General features: G+C 38.4%; 1 protein-coding gene across 1 annotated transcript in view; it reads right to left on the bottom strand.

The window, feature by feature from the left end:
- RGS5 (regulator of G protein signaling 5) overlaps positions 1-15722 on the bottom strand; it is a 55064-nt gene extending 39342 nt beyond the window's left edge. The window contains exon 1 of the mRNA XM_040229993.1: positions 15441-15722. Within this exon, the coding sequence (XP_040085927.1) occupies positions 15441-15484 (44 nt within the window). The 5' untranslated portion in view covers positions 15485-15722. The remainder of the gene's footprint in view (positions 1-15440) is intronic.
- Between the last annotated feature and the right edge of the window lie 384 nt (positions 15723-16106).

The following is a 16106-nucleotide window of genomic DNA, read 5'->3' as shown; positions in this document are numbered from 1 at the left end:
TTATCCTTAGATTTCCAGTAAGTTATGGAGCAAAGGATAGAATGCTTTTCTTTGGCTGAACTTATGGACAGCACGTTTTCACCCAATTACTCTAGTTTCTCATGAATGCATATCTAAGAGTTCCATGTATATGTACTCCCAGTGAGATAACAAGCTCATTGAGGGTGGTGAACATTTTTTATTTCCTTGGTCTCCCAAAGCATCTTGAAAATAACTAAGTACTTTAAAGTTGCTTTAACTCCTAGGATGGTGTAAAGGATAAAAGTACAAGTCTATACTAGTTTGTTTATATTATCTTACTAGCTAAGTGACTTTGGGCAAGTTACTTAAATTCTAAGCTTCCAATTTTCTACATAAAATTGATAATATATTTGATAATATAATATAGTTAATATATAGTTGATAATATAATATAGTTAGTGATATAGTTGATTAATATATTGATACTATAATATAGTGATGATATAGTTCCTACCTCATATATATATGAGTATATATATGTATATATACATATGTTTATATATGTTGATCATTTGCTCAGTCATGTCCTATTCCTTGCAACCCCATAGACTCCAGCATGCCAGGCTTCCATTTTTCACCATCTCCTGAAGTTTGTTCAAAGTCCTGTCCATTGAGTCGGTGTTGCCATTCAACCATGTCATCCTCTGTCACCCCTTCTCCTCCAGCCCTCAATCTTTCCCAAGCATTATACATATATATATATGTATATAATGGAGCTAAATATGTCAAGGCATTAGAGAGCACTTGTGTGCTAAGTTGCTTCAGTCATGTCTGAGTCTTTGTGACTCTATGGACATGTAGCCCACCAGCCTCCTCTGTCCATGGAATGCCCCAGGCAAGAATACTGGAGTAGGTTGCCATGCCCTCCTCCAGGGGATCTTTCTGACCCTGGGATCAAACCCACATCTCTTATGTCTCCTGCATCAGCAGGAGGTTCTTTACTACTAGGGCCAACTGGGGAGCCCCTAGGAGAGCTCTTACCACATATTAAATATTCCTTAAATATTGCTTATTACTATTATTGTTCTACCGTGTTTGTTCTACTATCCTATCACAGCACCTTGCACCTGGTTTTTGGAAAACAAATGCTTATTGAATAAATAGACTAGAATAGAATTCAACAAAGGTCCTTTTGATTAACATAAAAGATAGGCTCCTTTTAGAAGGTTTCCACCTTGAAATAATGCAACTCATTCTGAAAGCATAGAGAATATACATTTCTGGGCAACAATCCCACAGAGAGACAAAGAAAGCAAATTGGGAGACCTTTGCTGCTGCCTCCCACAGCTGAGAGTTATATTAGAATACTACCAGCCTTGTGCTGCTATTTTAAAATGAGAAAAATAATAGCATTGTTTTTCCCAAGCACTGATTACACCCTACCCGAGGATTCCCATGGAAATTGAGAAAATTCCCATGCTTTTATGGCCTGTCTCTGACATAGTCATCATTCAGAGTAAGTTATTAGGGGTAATGAGACAGTGGAGGGACAAGACAGACAGAGTAGAGGGCTTTTTTTTCCCCCTTTGACCTTCAATTCTCTGTCTTATTAGAAATATTGTTGGCAGGATTTCTGGACTTTTTGTAATTCAGTTTGGAAGCCAGATAATAAACAGTGGGAAAATGGTCTTCAAGTTGAAGAAGACAGAAATTTGTGGTTTATTTTGAGTTCCAAAGGTGGAGGGGTCAGAAGCCATTCCCACGAGAGCATCTCTGAACACTGGTGTGACCGTGGCTTTTGAACATCTCCATCTCATTCTGCATTAAATTATAAAGAAGGACTTTCTAGAATGAAATTTTCTAGCTGTCCATGAACTCTAGTGGTTTTATATCTTACAAAAGCAGGAAACAAAGGTGGCAATAAGGGGTACTGGAAAAGAAGGGAAAGAAAGAGAAGTAAAGTAAAATTTACTTAAAACTTGATGAACATAAACATATAAATGACATCACTTAGTAAAACTATGATTCTCAGAATTAACGTGTCCTCTGGTAATGAATTTATACAATAGACACAAATTCATTAGCTCAGATTATAAGAACACTTGGCCAACATTTGTCTTTGCCAAATTATTATGTGTGCAGCAAAGCAATGACATAACCATGAGGAGTAAGAGGACTGTTACTTGTCTGAAGTATAGAAGTACATTTCAGACCATTTCTTCTCTCCTTTCCTCAATATATTGTAATAATACCCTATTATTCTCAAGATTTCTATTTTTAAGAATTATCTATTTATTGCTTCACAAATTCATTTATCCATTCACTTACCAGACTCTAATAGAGTAACCACTGTGTGTCAGGCACCATACCAGACAGTATGAAGAATGCTTTACAAAATTATTAAGAGATTGTTCCAGACCTTAAGCAGTTCCCATTTTAGAAAGAAGATGTGTGTACAGTTGCCCCTGGTATCCATGGAAGACTGGTTCCAGGGTCACCCCTACTTCCTATGGATATCAAAATCTGCAAATGCTCAAGTTTCATATAAAATGGTGTAGTACTCGCATATAACCTATACACATTCTCCTACATACTTTAAATCATCTCTAGATTACTTATATCACCTAATACAAAGTATGTGTCATGTAAATAGTTGTGAATAGAATATAAATGCCATGAAAATAGTTTGCCAGCATGCAGTAGATTCAAGTTTTGCTTTTTTAGAGCTTCCTGGATTTTTTTCAAATACTTTAAAAAAATGTATTGGAGTATAGTTGATTTACAATGTTGGGTTACTTTCAGCTGTACAGCAAAGTGAATCAGCTATATGTATACATATATCCACTCTTTTTTAATATTCTTTTCCCATATAGGCCATTACAAAGTACTGAGTCGAGTTCCTGGTGCTATAGAGTAGGTCCTTATTAGTTATCTATTTTATATACATTACTGTGTATGTGTCAATCTCAATCTCCCAACTTATCCCTCACCTTTAACCCCGTAGTAACCACGAGTTTGTTTTCTACATCTGCAACTCTATTTCTGTTTTGTAGATAGGTTCATCTGTACTCTTTTTTTTTTTTTAATTCCACATATAAGTGATATCGTATGATATTTGTGTTTCTCTGTCTGACTTTCTTTTGATCCCTGATTGGTTGAATCTGTAGAACCTCCAGGGACTATGGGCCAACTATATACATAGCTTTATTTGGATGCAGCTATGACATGGTAGAATGGTCCCATGTTTGAAACTGGCATGCCAGAACTCAGTGTATCAGTGTATGAGGTGTATCATCTGACCTTGGGCCAAACATTTAACTCATCTGTGCTTCTTTACTGGCAAAATAGTGATGTTAATAATATCTACCTTGCAGGGTTAGAATAAGAATTAAGTTAGGTCATGTCAAACACCCAGCTAAAGTTGAATCTGAGGAAAGCTGCTTAGGAAGTAATACAAAATACAAGGAAGATGAAAAAGCTCTGAGAGTTCAATGGATGGAAAATCAGTTTCTCTTTGAGGGAGAAAAGAGAAGGCTTCTCAGAGGGTTGGGGTCTGAGGACATATCATTTAGCTGGACTTCTGTGTGACCATGGAGGAGAGGTTATTGGTTTGGATCCCAAAGCAGATGCTCTCTCCCTTTCCTTTTCCCAGGTTCCCCAGAGATCTGTCCCAAAGGTTAATATGGAAGTCTCCATCTTCGTCATATATTTTCCAAAAGTTCCAAAGAAACTTTTGAGGTCCATGGATATATCACAGGGGCATAATCTTGGAAACTTCTTTCCAGCCTCCTTAGAGCATGCCCTCATTTTTCTCCCAATGAGCAATGAATTCTGACCTGAGGTACTCATACATCTTGACTTGCTGAATAGGGATTCCTCCAATTGTGTGTTTATTGAGATAGGAGTTACTAAGTTAGAAGTCTATATGTCAACATTTAGTTATCTAAATTTCCTCCCTGGACAAGTTATTCTTCTCTAATCTTGCTCCTTCTCTCTTAGGCCCCAAAGGTCAAACCAGACATAGTGTCCTGTTGGCTTCATTATTACGGTGTAACTCTCTAGGAGTTATTATCTAGGGTCTTTTTTTCTCTAGAATCTTGCATATAGCGTTTACAGTTAGTTTTGTTTTTTTGCTGCTGCTGCTGCTGCTAAGTCCCTTCAGTCGTGTCCGACTCTGTGCGACCCCATAGACGGCAGTCCACCAGGCTCCCCCGTCCCTGGGATTCTCCAGGCAAGAACACTGGAGTGGGTTGCCATTTTAATCAAGTTAATTTGGTAACTATAAAACTACCAGGAAAGTCAGGATAAGGTGTTCTAACTTGACATCATCTGAGATTTCCCAAAGGAGAAGACCAGGTAAGACCAGGTGAAGAGGAATAACCTCAATACCTACGCTAGGCAAACATATTCTGCCAGTAGTCCATTCGTTCTATCAACCTCAGAGGTGTTACCTGTGATCCTCCTTCTTTCCTGCTCCCTCTTACCTGCTGTCTCATTTGCTGTCAAAAAAAATTTTTTTGTAGTGTGTCCTTCCATTTGATTCCCTTTTCCATACTTCTTGTTTAACTCTGTAGGGAGATGAAGGTAATTTTTGGATGCAGACTCTTCTGATTTGGCTGCAAGGGTCTCTCAACATAAAAATAACTAAGAGAAATCACACACTTAGAGAAAGCACATGTTCCCCAGGTAACTAAATGTTTTACTGAACCCATATAATACATAACCCTATTTAGTGTTTATAACAATCCTGAGGGAAGGATAAATATTGTTTCCATCTGGCACGTGACAAAACTGAGTCACAGAGAGATTAAATGATCTGCCCCCAAAACACCCAGTAAATGAGTCAAACCCATCTCACTTAAGAGCTCAGGAGTTGAAGTGAGATGGGTTTGACTCACTTACTGGGTGATTTGGGGGCAGATCATTTAATCTCTCTGTGACTCAGAACTCCTGAGCTCTTACTTACTATGCAATATCACCTCTCCAGCTATAGGCATAGAAGTTTTTGAAAATCATTTTTTTCTTAAAGATTACAGTTTGTTTCCTAATTAACACCTTTTGAAAGATGATGCCTTGTGTAAATATAGATATTTTAAAAGTGTAGACACAAAATTCATAAATTAAAGTTCATCAGACAAAATGAAATGAAGATGACAGGTAAATCCAGAGACCCTGAAGTATCTGCAACTGTAACCAGCTATGTGGTCTTGGACAAGTCACCAAAGAATTTGGTGACATCACTTCTCATCTCAAGGGGCAGAATCTATGAATCTGAATCACTCAGCCTTTATTATGTGTGTATACATAACCAAAATTGTGCTAGACACTCAATTCTACAACTGTCACAATTGTTGGTTGTCTTTGCTAATCTTGTCTTTTTCATTCTCTTAAGCTGGTATCTATTTGACAAAATATGTTCCTTAAGTAGTTAATGAAAGCTACATATTCCTTTCCTTCAGCTGCAGTCCAGCCATCTGCACTCACATTTCAACATAATTGCAAACAAGACCCTGTCTGAACCAGGAAGGGAGGCAAAGGTTAAGCTATTCTTAGAAGATCTGGAAGATAAAAACTAGAAGGCAACTTGAAAAAAATAATTTAAGGCTTTTCAAATTGTCAAATTTGAATTTTGAGACAATCCCAAGTTACAGAAAGTATTTTTCCTCACTGTTGCCAGCTAAAGGAAAAAGTGTAAAATTTAACCTGTGAAGAGAAGAAAAAATCCCCATTGATCTACAATGCATCTATATGAAAAAAAAAAAATGCTTCCTCCTAGACAATGCAGACACTCTTAAGCTGTCTACATGGATCTCTGATTCAACCAAGCCATCTTTTCTCCAAGTCATAAAAAAATCAGGTGTGTGTGGGTGTGCACATGTGCACAAGCATGCATGTGTGTGTTCAAGTGATATACTATTTGGCACTGGGAGATTCAGAAACAAAGTCCAAGACTCTGGAAATTTGTCGTCAGAAAGCACCAGCCTTAGACAGTGGGCTCTTCTGGGAAAGTCTGCAAGTCTTGTGATGCATTGTTGACCTTGTCCCAAAGTGCACAGGTCATTCAGTCCCATACTCCTGTCGATCCAGGTATCTCTTGAAAACTGTTACTTAAGTTACCAAATACAACAAAGTACTTTGTTAATGAAACATCTTGATTCTTTCTAAACTTCCTGAATTATAACAGACAAGTGCCTCATCAAGAAGCATATGGTCTTCACAAAATTTGTCTAACAGTATTAGCTTGATGAAACAACTCCACTCAGTTCACTACCAATACTGAGCACTTAGGCAGTCTATCACTTCACATTTTTCAAGTATTATATTTTGTCTCTTCTCTTCTTCTGAGTCTAATATGATAGTTCTAACATCTTTCTAGAATGTAGAGTTTAGGATTCTAAGTGGTATTTTATCTAATGGGTTAGGTATTGTTTTGAGAAGTGTCTGGAGAAGCAGTTGGAAAAGAGAAAGGAAAGCTTGCAGAATATAGAATAATGGTCTTAGCCTTATTTGCTATTTATGAAGCCTACAGATTATCAGGTATCTACAACCAAAGCATTAGCTGAATCTTTTCAATCTTGCAATATTTCCTTTTTGAAAGAGAAGAAATGTCCGGCCAAGGTATTTTATCTCAACGTGCCAACTGAATAGTATGCTTTGTAAGGAAATACCTTATCTGGACTTTCCAAGAGAATGATGGTCAGGGTGATTAAGCCCAAAGTCACATGTGCCTTGGCTGTGTTGGTGATGCATGTATGCAATGATTCCGCTGGCCTCATCTACGTATTTTCCAAGAAAGGCCCAATTTCTAATGCCTGGTCTACAGGCAAGGTATATGTCCTCATTCTAGTCAGAAATTGCAGTCACTGTGCGTACATGTGCCTGACCTGGATTCATGCAGTCAGAAGCAGTATTCATGCCACTTTGAGAACTGCCTGTACTCCATAATCTACTCAACTGGTAGATGAGAATTGGCTCATTATATGAAAGCCAAGAAACCCCGATTCACCCTTCTTATTGCAGCCTTCCTAGTGGCTCAGACAGTAAAGAATCTGCGTGCAATGCAGAAGACCCAGGTTCAATTCCGTGGTTGGGAAGTTCCCCTGTAGAAGAGAATGGCTACCCACACCAGTATTCTTGCCTGGAAAATCCCATGGACAGAGAGGAACCTGGTGGACTACAGTCCATGAGTTTGCAAAGAGTTGGACACAACTGAGCAACTAACACTTGACTAACACTGGAACTTCACTTCATGGCAGCCTCAGGATGGAAACTCACTGTTAAGTCAAAGGATGAGTCTCTTTCTGGGCAGCTTTCAGAAGAGCCTGAGTGGGCCACCAACTCCACTCACTGGAGGAACTCGTGACACAGTGTGAAAGCAGTCAGGAGCACCGCGCACCAAAGGTGAGGTGTGTTTGTGTCTTTATTTCACTTTTCCTCCCCGATCTTGAGGAACTTGTACTCCAGAGACGAGAGAGACCTAAATTAACTGTGAACAAAATACCCTTGAACGACAAGGATTTGAACTTAGACGTGGATTTTTTTTCAGTAGTGAATACTACAGTACCACACCATCAGCAGTTGGCTGAGTCAGCAAAGAGGCAGAACCATGGATCCAGAGGAGCCAGTGGATTTTTCATTCCAAGGAGGTTGGTGCCCGTAGCCCTCGAGTGGTTCAGGGATCAACTGCCCAGGAATTTTAGATTGTTAGAATCCATGATCTCTGATCCTGATTCACCCTTGAATTGTGTAAGAAACCAAAACCATTTGTTTCTTTCATGGAATTCACCAAAATAAAGAGCAAGTCATTTTTTCACTACTTAAGTATATGTTTTTCATAAACTAGGAGTTTATTCTGAATTTGGTACAAATATTTTTTAAGAAACATAGGGTACTGAATTTAGTCCATTGACATCCTAAGTGACTAGAAGAAAAATTCATACTTTTAATTGATGCTTTCAAGCTATAATACATTGAGAAGTTAGTTCCTAGGCCTTTCTGTAGAACCTGAGAAGTGTAGAAAATTAGAATAAAAGTACAATCTTTCTTCAGTATACGCAGTGTCCAAATCAAGAACAATGAAGTAGTGGAGTTGGAAGGAGTGCAGAGGACTATATAATTGGATTTCTCAGCCTTTTACAAATACGATAATGAGGAGGAGGAAGGGAGGGATTGATTGATGATGTAACCTCTGCTATTTAGTAGAACCTAAGGTTACAGCTCAGAATCCCTGGGTTCCCCACCCAGTGTCATTTCCACATGTTACATAGCCTTTTGTATTTAATTGAAAGTAAAAAGAGAAATAAAAGCACGAAACCCATTGATCAGGAGAGATTGAAGAGGCTCTGAATCAATCTCAGTGTGTGACCCTGGGGTCTCTGTGGTATTGGTGCCTGGGTGGTCACTTGGGGTTGCTCATTCAGTCTTGAGGGGAGGGTGACTTCTGGGTGAACCTCAGGATTCAACCTCAGTTCAACAGTACCTCAGGGAAGATGGGCTAGCTTCCTCACTGTTCAGAAGTAGAATGGAGAAAGGATTTGTGCACCAGCAGGCTTCCAGCCCTGGGCATGGTGTGCTGCACAGAATAGGAGCTTAGTAAACATGATTTGATGGAGAATAGTCAATGGGGAGCCCAGGGAGCAGCTTCCTGCAATTAATAAAGGAATGTGAGAGGTGGGTGAAAGGGCGCATGAGGCAGACCCCTCAGGTCAGCTTGCTTAAGAACCGTGGATGCCTCACTGCACGCTACTCTATCAAACTGCTCCAAACTAAGACAGCTACTGTGTCCCTAGGTTCCAGATGGTGCTAGTGGTCAGGAACCCACCTGCCAATGCAGGAGACATAAGAAACGTGAATTTAATCCCTGGGTCAGGAAGATCCCTGGAGGAGGAAATGGCAACCCACACTCACCAGGTAGAAGATATTTGTCTCTCAGTTTCTAGGGGTCCTTAAAGGACATTCTCAAGAAGAGCTTTTCTGCAGTTAGAGCCCAGTTAACTGTAGAAAGAACACTAGCCTGAGACTTCCCTGGCAGTCCCGTGGTTAAGACTCCATTCTTTCAGTGCACGAAATTAATTACCAGTGTTTATCAGTCTAATAATAAAATTTAATAGCAGCCCCCCAAAATGTGTGACTCTCATTTAGACTCTGAGGGGTCAAACAATCCAACTACCAAAAGATCATTGAGGATATTGGGATACTTACTGAATATGTAAGGATATTAAAGAATTGTTAATTTGTCAGTATAATCATGGTTTTTAATGTTTTGTTAAGAGCTCTGCAAAGGGATACCTGCTGAAAGAATTATGGGTGAAATGGTAAAAATAGTATACTATAATGCAAACTTGACTACCCATAAAGAAGGAAGGGCTTCCCTGGTGGCTCAGACCACAAAGAATCTGCCTGCAATGCAGGAAACCAGGGTTTCATCCCTGGGTCAGGAAGATTCCCTGGAGGAGGCCATGACAACCCACCAGTATTCTTGCCAGGAGAACTCCATAGACAGAGAAGCCTGGCAGCTAAAGTCCACAGGGTCTCAAAGAGTGAACAGGACTGAGAGACTAATACACAAACATACATACAAACACACAAAGAGGGAAAGAAGGATGGAAGGAAATTTGATACTTAATAGTCACTGCCTACAAAAACCTAGTTACCTTGTATTATTTCATTTATTATTTATAGCATCTCTCCTTAACAAGATAAGTATCCTCATTTATGGATAAGGATATGAAGCTCAGAGAGGCTTAGATTTTCAAGTTTATACAACTAAGGAAGTAATAGAGGTGGAGTTACCACGTCCATTTTTTTCACTCCACTACATTGCTGATGTTAAGGCAGGGAATATAGACTGTGAATTTACATCCTTTCTTATTCTGGGTTTTCTTTAATATCCCTGAAATATGTAAACTTAGGAGTTATTTTCTCAGTCAAAAACAAACAGGCTTTCATGGTCTTTATCCTCTGGGTGACTCAGCCTTTAAAATAGAGTGCAGGTTTAATGTTATCTAATGACCTTTAAAGGAAGAAAGATAGAGGAACCTGTTATCTTCTGGCCTCCAGCCACATTCTGCTTCCTGTTATAATGATTGATCCTGACTGAACTAAGTAAAGTTTAGTTCCTTTGCTTTCCGGTCAGCAGGACAGACAAAAGCTTAACACTGGCCCCAGAAATATAAACTCTTTCCCTAGATATCATCTATCCCATAACAGTCTTTGCTAAAGAAGGAGAAACAAATTAGATTATCTTTCAGGGATCCTTCCAAATTTAAGATTCTGGAGTCTAAAAGTGTTGTGTATTGGTGTTTCGAAATAGCCCAGGCCAAATGAAAGAAATACTAGGAAGAGGCAACAGTTAGAATAGAGATTATAATTCCTTAAAGAAGCTGGGACAGGAACTGCATGAGAAACAACAGAGATACAATTTCATGAGGTTTACCAGTAGCTAAAAGCTGTCATTAGAAGCAAAAAAAAAAAAAAAGATTCACCTCTTTAACAACGTTTTTCCTGATGAAATTATAGAAAAGCTTTTTTTCCCCCACTTCCAATCTCATCCACTGCCCCTTAGTAGCAATCCCTCTTTATTTTACAAGATACACTCTTTATCCTATTTCAGCCTAAAAGTCACTGCTATTGTCCTTCTCGATCCTTTCAGAAACAGAGAAATCACCAAGACGACCTGCAAGCAGGTCTGTTTCTACTTGCTGTACATTTATTTGTGGATTCTTTTAAAATATTTGTTGAGTGCCTACTACTTTCCAAATACAGATGATCTTTTTAGTAATTGAAGTCTTTAGGCAAAAGAAGGGACGATCTTTTTCATGAACAGATCTTTTCAATCTTCAGATTCAGAGTGGATGGGCACTGGATAAGTCCCAAGGAGACAGTATGAAGGACAAGCTGCGCAGGAGGTTAACTGTGATTGGAAATTCAAAATTGTCTCCTTGCTTGCCTGGGAGAGACACTACGGATTGCACAAAGATGTTACAACATCAATCAGACTCTCTGGACCCTCTCACCCCCTGCCTTTGCACATGGAGACCTGTCCCTTAGCCTGGAATGTCTTCCTTCTCTCTCTTCTTCCTCTCTGAACCTAACCAACTTCTTGGTCCTTTCAGGCTTAGTTCTTAAACCTTAGGTATCAGTCCCCTGCGACTTCTTACAGTCTTGCACGACTACCCAAAGCTCTATTAGTTCCCTGCCCACTTCCTCTACTTTTGTGCTTCTTGACACTCAATTCATTTGTTTCTCCATAGTTGGAGGAACTCTCAACAGAGAGTTACTTTAATTAACAGGAGTAACTCTCTACAGAGAGTTACTTTATTCTTATTCATTTCCCATGATATTGTTTTGTCACTAAGTTGTGTCTGACTCTTTTGTGATCCCATGGACTGTAGCCTGCCAGGCTGTTCCATACATGGGATTTCCCAGGCAAGAATACTGGAGTGGATTGCCATTTCCTTCTCCAAAGGATCTTTCTGAATCAGGATTGAACCCACATCTGCAGTGGCAGACAGATTCTTTACCCCTGAGCCACTAGAGAAGCCCAGATTTATCTTCCTAACTGAACTGCAATTTCCCAGAGAGATATTTTATCCTTATGTCTATGGCAAGTATGGAGGTTTGAAAAGCGATCCAGAGAAACAGTCAAAATTGTTTAATCAGTGAGAATTGAAACAAAGTTTTTCTTAGGGACACCTCCTCCCTATTTTATTATATACTTTATTCACTTCCTTAAGATTACAGAATTTGTCTGAAATATTTGCCAGTAAGTTGCACGATTCTCTATCAGCAACAGCAAGCTTCAAATTCACACTTGTTCCCAGAGAGCATGATCTCAAAACTCTACTATCACTTTAGGCTTCTTTGATGATCCTGTGGCCTTTCTGACTCATTTATCATTATTCAAGTTCATTGCTACAGTGTTTCAGTTCATTATGTACTTATCTTTTCTCTATAATTTGCCCAAGGATTTGCTCATGCCTTTGGAAAAAGCTTATTTGCTTAATTTGCTTATTAACTTAATTCTGTGAACCCAGGAGTCTTGATCCATTCTATTTGTTTCTTCTGTGTGGCTTGAAAACCTTAAGATTGCTTGATTAGGTACCTTTCTTCTCTAAATTGTCAACACTTAGACCCACATAAAGAAGATGGGGAAAAACTGGATGTTTAGTAAAATGATAATAAACAACAAGATGAAGCATGACTTCCCCCATTTACTTTCTATAGCTCCTGAAATTCCCAGCATTGCCACACACTTGAGATGACTAGAAGCACCTGTGTGAACCATGGATTAAACACACTCATTATTAGCAACCCACAAAAATCAGATGTATGTCAGATATGACACTTTATTAACAGTTCAGGAAAATTCTTAGTCAGTAGTTGCTGTCTTCATTACTCTTTTACTCCTCTTTATGTAGTTTAGTAGAGACTGTAGATTTGGAATCAGGAGCAATCAACACCACCAGACAAAAGCAATAATAACCACACTGGTTGCTTTATATGATGGTAATAACTTCTGGGAATCATAATAATACTTTTTTTTTCAGAAGACTTTCATATTTTTCTGAAGAGCAATATTAAAAAATTAAACTTGTTCAGAGACATTCAAGAGCCTTAAAATAAATGAATTTTTAAAAGATGCCTAAAATTCATAGTTGAATATCACTGGTAAAAATGTCTTTCAATTGATTCATTTCTTTTTCCGTTGACTCTCTAATATTCCCACCCATACAACGTTAGGTCTCAGTATGACAGAAGGTAAAAGTTGTGCGGTGGTGGTCATTCATTTCTCAAATGTTTATTATAGGTCTTTTTAAATATATAAAAATATCTGAGGCCAACTTTGAGTTTTAATGAGTAATAGTCTTAAAAATCTAAATAAATAGTAGGAGAATAGTTTCTACAAATACATCAAAGTTGACTCTGGCTTAATGCTTTCCTAAACATTGAGAAAGAACTATTTTCTAAAGCTTCCCTTACATGAAGTAAATGTTGCTTTCTTGTAAGTCATAGTCTCACTGAGTAGATTACTTCTGCCACAGCCATGACTTCAACACAGGGTTGAATTCTTGATGAGTTTCACTAACTGACTTCCAAACTTTCAGAAAGAAATAAATTAAGAAAACCTTCCCTTTAACTGCAACTCTCACTAGTCACTGAAACCAGGTGTATCTCACTTTATTTAAATTATAGAATAACTATTCCAATGTTCATTTACTAAGAAAGAAAATAAAATTCCAGGAAAGTGAAATAAACTGCTCATGGACACAAATTAGTTAATGACAAAACTATGTCTGTTCCTTACTCCCTAACCTTTCCACTATGAGTAGAGCCAAAGAAAGCAGATTTGGAAGGATTTATTCAAGTATCATTTTCCCCTTAGAATAAACAATCTTTCTGTTAGTATTTTCGAACAGCTCCCCAGCTCCACAATTCCACTTCTCCAAATCACACGTTACAGGTAGCATTTAATTGGAAATATGACTGCAATGGTAACAGATCATGAAAAAAAATGTAATATGACACCATAATTGCAGGATTCTACCATATACCTTAAAAGTTTCAGGTAGTCTATGCAAAAAAAGCTTACTCCTTTGTTGTCCTATAATATTCGATGTGAACATTAGTTATATCCTGAAGCATAAGAATTTACTGTGACTTAAAAAAATTATAAAGTGAATCAATAACAATGTAGGTAGTAAATTAGTGAATCAGATATGAAATAGTTATAGGAATTAATTTAAAAAATGTTCAATCCATGTTTCTCAGTAAACATTATACATATGTATAAGAACAAATAGGGAAGTATTAGTAACAGTGCCAAACTTTGAATAAAATTTATTGAGTATTCACTAAATGCCAAGCAGTAGATCATAGGATCACACAATGACCAGCAGATCAATGATTTAATCATTCTGAGTAAAGAGTTCATCAATTAATAAGGTAAGATTTATCCATTACAGGAAAGTACATGATTTCAAACAATAAATGGGCTAAAGATATATGTTAAAATTGTGGTAAAAGTCAAATATGCAATCTCAGAGTTGAGAAAATGGAAAAGGAAAGAATTATGCATCATGTCATGTTCTAGGAAGAGTCTTTCACCCGGGTATTGTGTTTTGGCCTTTCTATAGAGGGAGAGGTAGGCTGAGATCAGTAAATGGTATCCAGCAATGAAACCTGTCTCCCTCCCCAGGTTTGGTCCAATGGCCAAAATCACCCACCTAGTTACCATCTCACTACTAATTACTTAAGTCCTACTTCTCTTAAAAAAAAAAAATATATATATATATATATACACATACATCTTTAAAAAAATAATAATCTGTACTTTTGACAGTACAAAGTGAGAGTAGGCTTTATTCCCAGTCACTTTTCAGTATTGTTGGAGACAAATTACTTTGTTAGGATGTTACCTCTTTAAAATCATTTTGAGATTATTTCAAAGGTTGAAGTCGACAAAAAGAAAACCTGAGCTTGTTAGAGATAGAGTATAGATCTACTGAACAGCACAACCTTCTTAGGCAAACATTGCCACTGCCTTTAGTAATGAAGTTAGGCTGTACAAGAATCATCTTTATTTTCTTTAAACAATTTTCTTCAAACAAAATGTAATCAAATTCATTCTTAAGAAAGGAGAACTGTACTTCTTTGCATCGGGTAGGACTGTTGGGTTAAATTCTCTAACAAGTCAGATGCTTCTTCTCCTTCAGTTTACTTAGTCTAGATACTTAAGATTCCCTCTAGAATATTGCCCAGTCTAAGGATAACCACAGAGCCTCAAAGGTGTTCCTCTATGTCTAAAAAAAAAAAAGCACAATGTTAGCTGATAAATAATCTCTATGTCCCAAGGACTGTCTTCTGTCCAGCAACGTAGCTGCTTCTGATGGTATCCAGCCAGAAGACAAAGAGCAGTGAGAAGTCCTCTCTGCTTCATTGCAAAGCTGAGTGTTCCTCTCTGAGTTCAAGTACATTAATAAAGGTTAACATTTAAGCAGTTCTAATATGTGCCAGACAGTGTTCTGAGAGTTTCACACACAGTAATTCATTCAGCCCTCATAACCAGCTAGTGAGATAGACACACAGACCCATTTTACCAGTAGGGACCCTGAGATACAGAGAGTTCAAATAAGTTGCCCAAGACCACACAAATAGTAAGTAATGGAACCAGGATTGAAACCCAAGCAGTTTGATGTTGGAATCCATGCTCTTAACCATACACTTTTGAGTCTGCACAAGCACCTATAAAATAGGAGGAAATCCTTGGAGGAAGTGATGTTCTGGATACAAATGATGTATGCTATATCTCATATTGTATCAGTCTCCTAACTCACTCAGATCTTTCATAACTTTGTCATTTCACAGAGGAGACAATTCCCAGTCTACAATCAACCACCTGTTTTGCTACAAACCACAGTGACCCCTGAGTGAAGATTCTCCTTATCTCCATCTCTTAAACCAAAATAATTCATTCTCACCTTTCCAGGCATGAGTGGGGCAAGGCTGCAAGTCCTTTGCACATTTTGGCAAGTGGCTTAGCTCCTCAGCTTTGAACACAAGTCCTTATCAGCAGAGCAAGTCTTTGAAAACTTCAGAACCATCTGAGACTGCCTTTTTCTCTGGGGAGTATATAGAGGCTCTCTTCCAGCCCTCTGTCACTCTGTGGACCAATCCAGAGCCTGGGAGGAAATTGCAGGCTGGAGAGCAACAGCGCTTGTGTGGGAGGTGGAGGCTGGAATCTTTCCTCTGCGGCAGGCACTGCCACATTAGGTTTTCAACTGCTCTTATCAGAGCACTTCTGCCAGGGCAGGCATAGGCCCGAAACTGTGCACAGGTTTTTCATGCTTTAACTCATAAATTTGAACCCATCACAGCAAAGATGTGGTTTTTGTTATGAAGCAGAGTGCTTTGGGCTACTTCAGATGTGTCGAAGTCACAAGATTGTTAGGACTACAAGGGCCCTTGCAGATCATGTAGCCCAACTTTGTTCCACAGTACAGGAAACAGTTTTAGAGAACTCTGGGGGACATATATGTGAATCCCTACGATGTGCCAGGCACTCAGCTGGATGCTGGAAATTCAAGTAAAAAGGTACTCTATGCTCTCAAGATCCCAAACATTATATAAATATGGTATAAGTGAGT

This window comes from Oryx dammah, unplaced genomic scaffold, assembly GCF_014754425.2.
Source record: "Oryx dammah isolate SB20612 unplaced genomic scaffold, SCBI_Odam_1.1 HiC_scaffold_28, whole genome shotgun sequence".
NCBI classification, from domain to species: Eukaryota; Metazoa; Chordata; class Mammalia; order Artiodactyla; family Bovidae; genus Oryx; species Oryx dammah.
Note: the sequence above shows the minus strand (reverse complement) of the source record. Positions and strands in the feature narration are given on the sequence as shown.